General features: G+C 32.7%; 1 protein-coding gene across 4 annotated transcripts in view; it reads left to right on the top strand.

Annotated features, from left to right (window-relative positions):
• The first annotated feature begins 701 nt into the window (after nucleotides 1-701).
• Nucleotides 702-14,945, top strand: part of LOC118204659 (uncharacterized) — an 88,781-nt gene continuing 74,537 nt past the window's right edge. Inside the window, exons 1-2 of one of the 4 annotated variants that reach the window (XR_015039135.1) lie at nucleotides 702-777; nucleotides 2,138-2,220. Coding sequence is in view for 3 of the 4 variants with exons in the window: in XM_085809636.1 (XP_085665762.1) it covers nucleotides 2,160-2,220 (61 nt within the window). In the remaining variant the exon portion in view is untranslated. Of the gene's footprint in view, nucleotides 874-1,588; nucleotides 1,655-2,137; nucleotides 2,221-14,945 lie in introns of those variants that run through there. The other 3 variants (XM_085809636.1, XM_085809637.1, XM_085809638.1) reach the window with 3 other exon arrangements.

Here is a 14,945-nt window from a genome sequence, read left to right as displayed (position 1 = left end):
CAACGAAAGTTTTTAATGTTATCAAAAACAGCAGTATACCACTCTAATTAAAGAATATGAAGATTTAAAAATTTATTATAACACTGCTCGTATTTTGTTATACTTCTAACTCGGAAAAAAAAAAAAAAAAAAAAAAAAAAATCTTCCGGATTCTACAATTCTGAAGTTTTAGTTCCATGTTCCATTACACAACGCATTTATAATCTAAGTTTGTTTTATTTGGTTATTAATGCAGTTATATGTAATCATGTAGAAACATTTATCAATACGTAATGGATGTAGTTACCAAATAATTTTTTGCCATCGGTGCTTGTTTACATCATGGTATTAAGGATTTTCTATAAACTAAACTTCTCGAAATTCACATAAAAAAGTGAAAAAAGCCAAATATAGTAACCCAGACAAATAGTGTGTGACGTATTGTTGCCACCAGTCACGTGAGACCCGCTAAATTCCGTAAACCGTCAGCGTTTGTAGTCGCATAATTGTAACGGACTTCATCATTCGTATTCGCATAGAAACCGCATCATTCGTATAGCAACCGCATCATTCGTACTCGAATAAACCGCATCGTATGACAGATGCGAGTAACGAAATGAATTTGTGAGTACCGAATCGGTACTTCGAGTCAACCGATGTACCCGTTACTCAGTAACGAATAAATGCGGTTTGCTCCAGCTCTATTCAGAAAGAAAATGAAGAATAAAACAACTCAGCATAACTTGGAGCTGATAGAGCGGGAATTTAGTTCCAGTGCGTGTCTTGTGTGTAGCCAAGGTTAATGTTTTTCCTTTTCTATTATTTTAATTTTTTAATTTTCTCTCTTTTTTCCTACCAGATCGTGCTGTTACGGCCATATTTAACATTATTGAGGTATATAATAGTGACGTATATGCATTTTCTGTGGTTTTTGTACTTGTGTTAATTAATCTTGCTGTCCTGACCATATTCGACATAACTGAAGAATATAATCGAAATTTATATGGATTTTTATTTAAGCATTTGGTGGTTAGGGGCTGTTTAGTGGAAACAAGCTTTGTGCTATATTTTTTTTTAAATTTAATTCGTTTGTTTAATATAAACCATTATATGTATTTTGACATAATTCAATGTCTTGGTTTATCTTTTGTTTTAAGAGCAGTCTTAGACTTTAATCGAAGTGCAGTGTGTCCCGTATTATTGCTGATATCTGATTGCTATAAAGGAATTAAAATAAACTGAATCAAAACAAATTTGGACTTTCTGTTATTTTGAAGTATATCATCTATCATATTCATTGATCTACTTTTCAGCAGTAGTTTATTGATGTATTGATGAAATCATTTTATAAAGGCTGATAGTTTAAATTTTCTTTACAGTTATTTACTGAAATTAAACTCAGTTATTCAGTTCGGTGATTCCCAAAGTGTGGATTGTGCTTTGCTTGGTTTGCCATATATTTTTAATAATTCTTAGCCTAAAGCTCTGTATACTAGTTAATTGTTACCAATTATATGTGTTTATTATTAACTTTTAATATTTAATTCTTGATTTCTATTTATTTACTATCTCATCTTCTCAATCTTTTCTTTTTTCCCCTTATCTTTAGCTTCTCTCCATAGAAGATATCTGCTTGTGGATCATAATATTAAAATGCTTGGGAGATACTGGTCATGTTAGTGAAGCTTTTTTTAATTAATTTCACATCCAAAATAATTTTTATAGTTAATGATGCTTTTTTTTTCACGAGAGTTTGTCAAAACTTTATTTAGAGTTTTTTAGCTTGATTTGTTGTAAATTGAGTTAATCACCAGTTTCAGCATTACAAAAGCTAAAAATATGCAAATAATAATAAGAAAAGATTGGAATGCCTTCATGATATATTTCATTTTAAGTGCTTATCATTCCACAGTGATGGCTTAGAATAATATTTTACAAGTTTAAAAAGTGCTATTTCCTAAACTTTCCTATTGAAAAGGAAGAAAAGCTGGTTACATTTAAAATACTATAAATATTTCGACTCATTATTATTATTATTGATTTTCTAGAAATTATGATGGATTATAGTTAGCAACAAAGATGTTAATAAAATATATGTTAGGAAGAATGTATATCTTTTCCGGTAAAGAACACCTATCTGATGTGTTATTTTTTGTAGCTGGGCTAGGTGCTGAAGTTTGATGGCTGGAGCTGCTGGGAGACGAAACATTCTTCGTGAACTGACTGCTGTGTCTGATAGAGGTTTGTGTTTATAGTTTCTCTCCTTTTCTTTGTAAAAATATCTTGCTGTTTTTCATGCTTTTCTGTTTTTAGATTTTAATGGCAAAGCAAAAACTAAACGATGGTGTTTCATAAGTAGGATAAAAGAACATGGTTCGTACGGTCCTTAAAAGTCCATAGATTTTTTTGAATCGATTTTTGGTCCTTAAAAGTCCTTAATTTTGGCCAAAATCAACAGAAGATTCTTAATTTTAATCATCTGAAATTTCTGTCTGTTTTTATGACTGTCATTTTGAGTGTGAATTAGCATTTTGAGGAATATTTTTGGCGATTCACTGCCGTATATATGGTAATCTTTTGAATAGGCCCATGAGTTATAATTTGTTTCTATTTCTAATATAAATGATGGGATACTCGAGTTTCTAAGCAAGAAATGAAACATAAGCATTTTGAAATTCATTTTTTCTAGTAAAGAGCTCTTAAACAACTTTTTGCTTTTGGGTATGTGAATTCTTTTATTAAACGATTCTAAATTTGGCGACTTTTCAACATTTTGGCGATTTTAAGATTAGTTTCTATTGAAACTTTTTAATACCAAAATCTGAGAATTTTTCAATGATTTTTTTTAAAACATTGTAACATTGATAAATTTTATTAAAATAATGGTAATATACTGAAATTATATTTAAAAAATAACATTAAAGTAAAACATTTTTATTTTTCGCTGTCATATTATAAAGTTTCATTTTGCCAACTTATACAATATTTTAAATCTGAAAAATAAACAAGGTATAATGATATAAAGCACAATTTACGAAACAGCTCTTAGCAAAAGCAAAATTAGCTATGGAATTAATTAAAAATGTCTTGTTTTTAATTTTTTCATAGTAAGAGTTTTTCCCATGTAATTGTCTCAGAATATTCAAAATTCTCAGAATGTGCATCAGTTTTCTTTATAAAATTAATTTTATACTTTTTCCCTCCTACTTTTTTCCGAAATATTTCTGGCTTTTTTCTGTTACAGAAATGGTAGGGATAATTTTTCTTTAGGATTTTAGACATTGCAGCTTGGAAAGTTTAGAAAGATTTGAAGGCAAGATTTATAGACCCACGATTCTAGAAGATTCGAGAAATATGTGACAAAATGAAAAATGTCTCCATGGTATCAACACGTAGTGGATGTATTTTACATAAAGTTTACAATGAATTTCTTAATTTTGGGAGAACATCTGGAAGAACAATGAAAACATGATATTTGAATCTATTACTTCTGATATTAGAATCTTAACATGTTTATCTTCTCTTTATTTCCTCTACTTTTCATTAGACAGAAGCATGGAAAGTATCAAAAATGCTTCTGATCTTATCACATGGACAGGCATTATAGAAAAGGATTTTTTTATTAATAAAGAAATTGAAAACTTACGATTTAAAAGATTCATCTAATATTTCTTAATGCATCATACACATAGCTGGAAGTAGGCATTTTCCCACCTGATGCAGTCTCTGTGGATCCTAAGTTCTGCTGCCTGCTGCCTTTTTAAATTCTGCTTCCAATGCTTGCTCTAAATTCTAAAAGTTTTGCCATTTCTAGATTTTGTTGTTCGGTGTGTCACTAAATTCTAGAAATTCTGCCACATCAGCTCTGTAATCGTCCTTTACTGCCGCTTTTTCTGTACATTCTAAATGCATTTAGTGTTTTTTAGAATAACGGAAATCCTTAATTAAATCCAAAAATTCTAAAATGAAAAGGAAACGTGTTGAAGAAAGAAAACTGAGTACATAAAGGAAATTATTCTTCAAAGATATGTGCAGCTATTATTATGTAAATTACCCAATTGTTTATGATTTCAACCTTTACTATAATTTCCCAGTTCTGTTTCCTCATATGATAGTTATTGAGCCAGATTAAATTACAATTAAATTGTATAATCTTTTGACCACTAGTCCACATTATTAGTTTGAATTTGACTCTTCTTGTTTAGTTACGTCACCATGAGCTGTAATTGATTTTGTTAGCATTAGAACATGCCTTTATGTTCTGAGTTCTTTTTAAATAAGAGGCTTATTTAAATCTTTGTCTGATATTGTAGTTAATTTCAGACATAGCGATAATATGCTTCACGTCTGTCGGGGGTTTGGGACTATTTAACTTTTACCAGATCAATTAAACCCTCATAGGTACATTATGGAGAGGTTGACAAGTTAGGAGATGAAGCACGCAGAAACTAGTGAGAGGATTGGTTTGCATATTGAGACAAATCTCTAATTGTTAGAAAAGATGCTTAAAAGAGAAAGAAATCGATATAAACTTTCAAATATGACCAACTATCATAAGTGTAAAATATTTAATGCTACTTGATAAATTGCATAGTTTATTTTATTCTTAAACTTATTAACAATTATGTTAATTAATTCATGTTTAGTAATAATGCGTACTACTTAGAGATCTATTTTGTTTTTGGGATGGTATTACAAAAGTGAAATTCAGGCATAGATAATATCTTCAATTGAATTTATTCAGTTCCCGTTTGCTCATAGGTCCTTAATTTTTTTCATTAATGGTCCTTAAAAGTACTTAATTTCCATGTGCAGAAATGTGTACGAACCCTGAAGAAATAATGTATTTTAGATATTGCATTAGCTAATGAGATATTTTAACTTTTTGGCATTGAAAGAGGAATAAATCTCTTTTCCTCAAACATCAAAAATGCCTGTGTATACAAATTTATGTTGGAATGCTTTTCCTTCACTCATGACAAATTGAATACTACAGCGCTAACAATAACCTACTTGAGTAAAGCGACAACTTCTTGGACTCTTTCACCCTGTGTGAAGTTCTCCCTTAGGACAGGATTGCAACTTTAGGCATCAGTAGCTAAACATTGACAGTAAACAATGGAAAAAGAAGATGCGTTAAAATAACATAACTACTTTTAGTCGCTTGAAAAGAATGATTGACATGTCGCTTAACAACTCCTGAAAACAATCATATCAAGATAATTTTTGGTGGCAAACTGGATACTCAGGATTTTATCTTGTTTGACCTTCTAAAACCGGATCGAAATTCTCATAATATAGCCTTCAGACCAGCGCAATCCGAAACAGTTTTGCCCTCTCTTTGACAATTTCCTAATGAGAAAAGTCGTTAGTCCCCCTCCATAGATGCAGTAAAATTTACATGTTTGTCGGACGCTGTCCCAGAGTAGATGGGTTGCTAGATTTGGGTTTTTTTCGATGATTATTTTGCTTTCATTTAAATGAAGTTCTAAATAAATATGCAGTACTGGATGCATATCCAGTGCACTATTTATTTAGAACAAAATGTATGCAATGTTTATATTTCACTCACTATTTCTGATGAATCTCGTAAATAATTTGTGAATTTTTAAACTTTGTTTTCACTGTTCATTTATATTTCGTATTAGAAATTAGAAAACGAGAACAAAATTTTACAAAATATAATAAATACAAACTAGCTTTGGGGTCCACCAGCGGCCGAGTAGTAAACTCGCTGAACACTGGTAGTTCTGTCCGAGGTTCGAATCCCACGAACGGGCTGGCTGCATGGGCGTTTTCGTGGTTTTCCCCATGTGTAACGTATATACAAGCCAGTTTCCCAGCACCCTGAGATCTACAGATAGGCGATTCTCTAAAATAGGGAGGGAATGGGTGGTACAACAGTTGTACCAGAGCCGGCGTTAAGGAAGGTCATTTTCCTGGTACAACTGCTGTACCAGCCAGCTTCAGAAAGTTAAACAAAAGTGATTTCTATTCTCCTGTAATCCTTATATGTCAGTTGATAGTTATTCTGGTGGTACAACTTCTCATTTTGTGCTGACTTGTAGTCCTATTGTTCCTGTAATATACACATTTTTAGAAAATATTTCCCCTCTGTGATAGTTTTGACTATCATTTATAGTTCTTGATGAAATTTGTCTTATTTTAAATCGTTGCACCAACAGAAAATAAATCTTGTGTTTGTTGTAAATTTGATCTAACTTCCTTCAAATGAATTTTTGAATCTTATTTGTGTGTTTCTATACTTTCTAGTTTTGCATTTGCACATAGTATTCATATGCATTTCCTCTTCACATTCTTGCTAGTTATCTGAACATTTCAAAGTTGTCTTTCCACAGTATATTTTCTTTAGTGTCATATAATTTCATTCTGTGGGAATTAGAACATTCTTGAATTTCTAGCATTATTCCATGATTCTGGAAAAAGCTTATCAGATAATTCTCCCACCTTCTTAGCATGCCTTCGTGGTGCAATGGTCAGCACACTCGGTGCGTATTCGAGAGGTCCGAGATTCGCGTCCTGGCAGGGCAGTGCTCATACTTCATGTCTGTACAGTGGTGTTCGAACTAAATAAGGTGGTGGATGAAGATTCTCCACCACCAGGATTTGGTGATTGGGTCCCCTACTACCCTGCCCCCTTTAAAAAAAATGGAGAGTACATAAGGTATTTCTCAAGCCTTCGTAGCATGCCTTTGTGGTATAATGGCAGCACACTCGGTGCATATTCGAGAAGTCAGAGGTTTGAGTCTTGGCGAGGGCATTGCTTATTTTTCATGTCTTTCAGCATAAAAAATTCTAATATCTCTACAAGCTTTTATTTCATTGTTTTTTTTTAATTCTGGGAACCTATGAAGAAAGTAACTAAATTGAAATTCTTCAAAGCTGAATTTTTGCTTAAAACTAAATATGCATGGACATAGTTGCAATGAGGAGAGTAATATTTATTGGCAGCTTATTTTGGTTTAGTCCCAAATGGAGTTCCTGTTAATGGATTAAATGCAGATACCAGAAGTATGTGCAATAATCTTTTCCTTTTAAGGTGTTATTAAAACTCTGCTTTCCTTAATATATATACAGTACAAAGTCCGAGATCTGGACTCGTTGGGACTTCCGGATGTTAGATAGTAAGTAGATCATCGGCTTAAATCTAGTAAGATGGAATGTAGAAATTAAAAATATGAAATCATGATTTATGAAATGCTTCATGATTTAAAATTACAAAAAAAAATATTAAAATTTATACAAAAAACAGGATTAAAATTTATTTGTTTTTTAATTAAACATTTCTTTCAATGTAAGTTGTTTAAGTTGCTTTGTTTTCTGTGCTAATACTTTCTCTTTAATTCTGCAGACGGACATAATTTTTTGTTTAGTTACATTGTTGAAGTCCTGTAATTGCTGTGTCGAGAATTCCGACTAACTTGTCAGTTGGAATTTGTTCGTTTTCAGTAAACTCTGTGTCACTTTCTTCACTATTGATAGCTGTATTTTCTGGATCTAGAACCATACTGTAATCTTTGCCATCCATTAATTGATTGATGATTGAGGAGCATTGTCATCACAATGAAAAACTCCTTTTATATCATCTTCATTTATTACTGCTTCTCCACATTTCTTTACAAAATCCTTTAATTCAAAATTTTCACTTTAGGTTTGCGATATCTGAAAACCTTTAAAATTTGAAGCTATGATTATAAAATTTAGCTGTCGTTCACTATACATATTTGACTATGTATCATGAGATTGTTGAATAAAGACAAGTTGCTCCGTTAAATTTTATCTTGCTTCTATCACACTCTGAGACAATTAAGACTGAACTGTATTAGTTTAGTTATTTATTATACTTAAGTCTATTTCTTGCACATGCTGATAGCTTATCTGAGTCCTCAATAAATAAATTCCCACATATACTTAAGGCTTATTGAGGGCTGGTGATAGATATCTCACCGCCTGATGCAGTCTCCTATGGGTCCTAAATTCTGCTACCAAGAACCTTTCTTTGTCTTCCCTGTCCAATTCTGCCACCCGGGAGTGCCATACCAGCCCTGGCGCTGGTTCTGAGTTTATGTAAATAACAAATCAGTTATTCTTAATTCAAATAGCACTAAATGTAATCTTTCGGCCTATGAGTATCATTAAGAAAATCTATTTTTAGCATATGGAAAGAAATTTTTGTTAAATTTTTCCTTGTCAAGATTTCTTGTGCATTTAGCTTAAATCTGTAATCATCGCCAAGTGTAATGTCAACGTAAAAGGTTACCGTACTCTTTATTATTCCATTACTAACATAAACATTTTTTTTGGCATCGCTACATGAGTCATTACTCAAGTTGTCATGTGTTGATAAACATGCAGTAATGAAACAAAATATAATAAATAATGATTCACTAGATTGGAGTTAGGGATATAAAATATTAGTAGGTGTAAAGTCAACGATGTATCTAAGTAGAATATTTCAGTTTGAGATGTATACCAAGCAGATGCGAACTGGAACCAAATTCTTGATCATACAAATTGATGCTAAATTATTGTTTCTTCATTAACAAGGCATTTTTTTTAGTGCCAAAGTGAAATTACGAATCGCTCTCCATGTGTTTTATTATGCTCGAGGGAGGAAATCAAATGTGTATGCATAAAACATACAAAGCAAAGTTGTTGGTGTCATTGAGGTCCGGTTTTTAGATCATTTCGGATATTGGACGTCTGCATTTCAGATTTTGTACTATATATATATATATATATACAGTCAAAAGTCGTTAATTCGGACACCCATAATCCAGACCTCAAAGCTACAAACTTTTTGCGTTGCGTTGACGCATGCGCATAGGCGTTTACGTGTGCACGTAAGACCTTTACGGCTGTGAATATGCGCATGCGCATAATACGTTTACACATGCGTGTTTAATGTATAACAGACGGTATAAGATAAGCTAAAATCATCTAATTCAGTTAATGTTGCAGATTGCGTTATTCCTTAATCTTCGAATTGGATCAGGCTTATTTTTGGCAGACTATTAGAGCAGTTTTATAAAAGTAAGCTTGAACTTTCGATTATGTCAAATAGAATTTCTGATATATATTTACTAATATGTAAAGGATCTACAAAGCGAAAGTATGTTTCGAAATCCGAAATCTGTTTATCAATTTCATGCTGCTCTGCGGCGCAGCGCGCAATGAATTGGAAGTTGATCTGTCAGCACTATCCTTATCTTCAGGGCAGATGTTTTTATTTTATTTGGCTTATAATTCCTTACTAAATGTAGTATTTCATCTTGATGTACTGCGTCTTTGATGTGATTTAAATCAAGTTCCTCGTCATTATAATTCTCTTCCGATAGTGAAGAAAGTGACACAGAGGTTATTGAAAACGAAAAAATTTCGATTGGCAAATTAGTCGGTATTCTCGACACAGCAATTATAGGACTTGAACAGCGGAACTTTGTAACTAAACAAGAAATTATGTCTTTTTAATAGAATTAAAGAGAAAGTATTATCACATGAAACGAAGCAACTTAAACAACTTACATTGAAAGAAATGTTTAATAAAGTAAACAAATAAATATTAAGCTTTTTCTTTTTGTAAATTTTGATACCTGTTTGGGTCTCGTCCCAAATAACACACACTAAATAAATTCGCTGGTTCGATTCTTTATTAATTCTCATAATTAATTACAATTAACTCATAGCTGTGACTAGCTCTCTTACACCGTCGATGGCGATTCTCAAACTCGTCTCATCATCACATTACAGATGCGCATGCGTGGATTACATTACAGATGCGCAGGCGCGAACATGCCGCCCCGCGTTGCAATGCTTAGCATTCAACTATTGTAATTAAGATATAGCATAAAAAAATTAAACAAGTATATCATAAACAATTTTGAATAAGTACTATTACATAAAAATCATTTTTATAATTAGACATTTACGATATACATTAGCGTACAACTCAAAGCAATATAATATAACATTTCAGTTACATAATGACATTTTATGTGAAACACATTCAATACTGTACAATAACTATAAAGACAATACTCATTTTTGTATTGGTAAGACACATAATTTGGTAATTGGTCGTTTGAAAGTTCCAGTTTGAGTTTTTACATTACACACGCGAACCTTTCCATCTTTACCATAAAATACTTCTATTATACGACCAACCGCCCAATTACAACAAGGCAAATTATCTTTAATTAAGACCATGTCTCCAACTTGTATATTGTTTTTAGAACTTTGCCATTTAGATCGATTTTGTAAATGACCTAAATAATTGGAGTTCCATTTTTTCCAGATAATTTGTACTAGTTTTGTGATCTGTTGCCACAATTTTAACCTGTTAATGTTAACTTCCGTGATATCTGGCTCAGCGATCGAATTAATTGCTCTACCAATTAAAAAATGCCCAGGTGTTAGAACCTCTAAATCATCAATATCCGAAGACAAGGGTGTCAACGGTCGGGAATTTAAAATTCCCTCAATCTGAATCATAATTGTTAAAAATTGTTCAAATGTCAATTTTGCATTACCTACGACACGTTTGAAATGGTACTTAAAAGATTTAACTCCAGCCTCCCAAAGGCCTCCAAAATTAGGTGCTCTGGGAGGGAGAAATTTCCATTCGATATTCTCAGAACTCAGATAACCAGCTAAAAGCTCATCTTGTTCGTTCACTAGTTTGTTTAACCTCTTTAATTCTGCATTTGCACCTACAAAATTCGTAGCGTTATCACTAAATAGTGTTAAACTTTTACCTCTTCGTGCAAAGAAACGTTTCAAGGTAGCTATTAATGCTTCAGATGTTACATCTGTTATCAGCTCTAAATGAATGGCCTTAGTAACCATACAAATGAATATACACACATAAACTTTTTGATATATACCTTTTCTCTGGTTTTTGTACTTAATTAAGAATGGGCCACAGAGGTCAACTCCAGTACAATTGAATGTAAGATTAGCTGTGATTCTTTCCTTGGGTAAATCACCCATGATTTGCTGAGCTACAATGGGATTGGCTTTAAAACATATTATACAATTTTTTACAATTTTTCTACAAACATTTCTACCACTTACAATCCAAAATTTTTGTCTTATATGATATAACAAAGATTGAGGACCCACATGCAAATATTTTAAATGATAGTAATTAACTATTAACTCTGTTAATTTATGTTTAGAAGGCAGAATAATAGGAAATTTTTTCTCATAAGTTAAATTGCTATTTTTTAATCTACCTCCAACTCTCAACAGTCCATTACTGTCAATGAAAGGGTTAAGACTTTTAATAGAACTATTTCTTGGAACAATACCTGATTTTTTAAGATCATTTATCTCATTTATAAAATACTCACCCTGTACTAATTTTATTAAAGTTTCTTCAGTTGCTCTCAATTCTCCCACTTGTAAATTACCTACCTGCTTTTGTTCTTGCTTACAATTCTTGTAAAACCTAAAACAAAAACTTGTAATACGAATTAATTTTAAATACTTATTACTGCAATTCAATAAATCATTAACAAAATTTTTCACATTCAGATTTAAACATGTAGATAGTTCAGAATCAGCACAGTTTTTAAGTTCATTACTGTCCTTTTCAGTAATTGCTTCAGGTATAACTCTTATAGGGTACTCATCCTTCATTAAGAAGTCAGGCCCGTTCCACCACAGTTGACTTAGTTGCAGTTTTTTGGCAGACATACCTCTAGATATGAGATCTGATGGCTTTTCTTCAGAAGCGATATGATGCCACTGTGCTATTTCAGTCAGATCCTGTATCTTTGAAATCCGGTTTGCAACAAATGTCTTGAGCAGGTGTGGCTCTTTGTTGATCCATGACAGCACAATCATAGAATCGGTCCAAAGGTGAATAGCAGTAAGCTCCAATTTTAATGATGATTTCACTCGATGCATTAGTTTAGCTAATAGCACTGCTGCGCAAAGCTCAAGTCTTGGGATTGTAGTCTTCTTTAGGGGGGAGACACGCGATTTACTGCACACCAACCTCATTGATGTATGGTTTGTTTCTGATGTTGCTTTACAGTAGATAACTGCTCCATAGGTGGCCTCTGAGGCATCACAGAAACCATGTAATTCAATCTTGATTCTATCCGGTAATAAAATACATCTAGGGACTTCAATGTTGTTAATTAGCTGCAAGGTAGTGGAGAATTCTTTCCATTCTTTCTGGCAAAACATCATTCCAGCTCAATTTTAACAGCCATAATTTCTGCATAAATATTTTTGCTACAATTATAACTGGAGAAATTATACCAATGGGTCAAAGATCCGAGATATGACGGATAACACTTGCCGTTTCGTAACCTTTACGTCGTCTTCGATTTTAACGTTGAAGCTCAAACAATCTCCTTTTGACTTCCATAAAATACCTAATGCTTTAGATTCTTCTGATTTACCAAAGGGATATGTTTTGTCGTTTGTTTGACACAGTTCAGTAGCATTACTACACCACTTATGGAGTAACATACCTCCACTCTTCAAAATGCCTATTAACTGATTTTGAAGTTCTAACGCAGAACTTAGCGACTCAGCTCCAGATAGAATATCGTCCATGTACATGTCTTCTCTAAGTACAGGGGCTGCTAAAGGAAATTTATCTCCTTCGTCCTTTGACAACTGTACAAGTGTTCTCATTGCTAAAAATGATGCACTCACAGTTCCATAGGTAACGGTGGTTAGCTCAAAGTTTTTAACTGGCTTATCAATGGCTTCTTTCCATAAAATCCTTTGCAACTTCCACTGATCTGGATGGATAGAAATAGCTCGATACATCTTTTGTATATCAGCAGTGAAAGCAAAAATATATTTCCTGAATCTCAGCATAATTGAGAGTAAATCATCTTGTATCACATCTCCGTTATACTGTATAGAATTTAGAGAGTTTCCTTTGCTTGTCAAAGAAGAAGCGTTAAATACTACCCTCAAGGGAGTCGACTTACTTTTCTCTTCTCCCCTATATACTCCAATATGAGGAATGTATTATGAACTTCGTTCCTCTTCGCTTTCACTCACCTCAACCATATGTCCTAACTGTTGATATTCTTTTAAAAAATCTGAATATAATTTTAAATATTCGGGATTCTTTACTAAGCGCTTCCATAAGGAATTTAATTTACTCGTTGCAATTTGTTTAGAACTTCCTAAAGTGTCCGGATCCTCCTTTAATGGCATTTTAACAACGTACCTACCGGTTTTATCTCGTGTATAATTTTCTACGAAATGTTTCTCACAAATTAAAAATTCTTTGTTTTTGGGTTTATCAGTTTCAATATTTTCTAATTCCCAAAATTTTCTAAGAGTTTTATCTAAGTTGTGTTCTTCCTTTATCAACCCACAATGAACCCTGTTTTCAGTCTCTGTTGGAATACTTCCAGACACGATAAAACCAAAAACTGTATCTTGAAGAAAAATAAGATCAGGATTATTCATTCGAATTTGACTCGGTTTCAAAAGTTCATAAAAAACTCCCGCTCCCAACAACATATCTACCCTTTCTGGAACATTAAATCCTTCATCTGCTAATTTTAAATTAGGAAGATCTTGCACTGAAATTTTAATTTTGTGCGAAGGTGTTAAATCAGCAGTTATTTTTGGAATTACTAAAAAGTCCAAATTCTTTATAAAAGTTCCTTCTTTATTGCATATCGAAGCATTAATTTTATTCTTTATTGTTAAAGTAGCATCATTTATTCCCGAAACGGAAATGTTTGTTTTTTCTTTCTCTAACTGCAAATGCTCAATAAGATTCCGTGTCAAAAAGTTCGACATACTGCCCCCGTCCAGCAAACACTTCACTCTGTGTTTTTTCCCCTCGTTATCAATTAGAAAACATACGAATGTTGAAAGCAGAACTGTACTCTGTTTATTCGAATAATTGCTAATAAATGCCTTTTGAACGGACTCCTGCGCATTAACATTCAAGGTCGATGAGTCATCTCGTTTGGGAACGTTGCAGGCAGATACATTTGTTTTGTTTTTATTTTGTTCCAATGAAGAACATTCTTTCTCCTTTACGATATTATTTACTTTCGGAAAGTGAATAGTTTTGTGGTGCCGTTTTTGACAAAAACAAGAATATTTCGATGGGCAATTTGATACTGAATGCATATGTAGACAGTTAAAACATAATTTATTAGTTTTCACAACCTGTACTCTTTCTTGTACCGGTAATTTTAAATACGATGGGCATTTTGCCAATCCGTGATTCTCGTGGCATAAAATACAGTTCTCTGTTTTAACATCTGATAAAAACACTTTAGCTACTCTTTTTGAGCTATTATACTTACGATTAACATGAGAATTCTCAGTAAGAGGTTTTCCTCGTGACGTTAAATATAAATCTATTTCTTTACCTAACTCACTAGGTGAAAACCATGAATCACCTTGCCTCACAGCAATGTGAGAAGCTGTTCCCGTATCTAAAGATTGGTATAACCTATCTGAAACTATTAGTTGCTTGAGGGTCTCGAAGTCAGTTACCTTCCTTAATTTTAAATAATAATCCCAAGTAGTTACTAAGCGTGAAGCAAACTGCACATGAGTTTCATGTGGTTGTTTAACAGTTTTTCTAAAGTTTTCTAAACACGAATATGGTGTTGGCTGAAACTCCTTCAGAACTACTTCTTTTACTTTTTCATAATTCGCGATATCCTTATCATGTAAATAGGTTATTATATTCGAAGCTTTGTCTCCTAACAGATTTAACAGAATTTCTGCTTTATAGTCCTCCGAAACATTTTTTGTAATAAACGCTCGTTCTAATGACGAAAAGAAAAATCCCCAACTCTCAGGCCGTATAGGAATTTTTACAGTTAAGGTTCTGATACTTTTTATTGATCTAGTGACTCTGATTTTGTTTCGGTTTCGCTTACACCATCAAGTTTAGTTTCTGCTTTAAGCTTAGCCAACTCTAACTCATTCTTTGATCT

This window comes from Stegodyphus dumicola, chromosome X2 (genome assembly GCF_044657685.1).
Source record: "Stegodyphus dumicola isolate Sdum_Otavi_A_Nest chromosome X2, ASM4465768v1".
Classification (NCBI taxonomy): domain Eukaryota; kingdom Metazoa; phylum Arthropoda; class Arachnida; order Araneae; family Eresidae; genus Stegodyphus; species Stegodyphus dumicola.
Note: the sequence above shows the minus strand (reverse complement) of the source record. Positions and strands in the feature narration are given on the sequence as shown.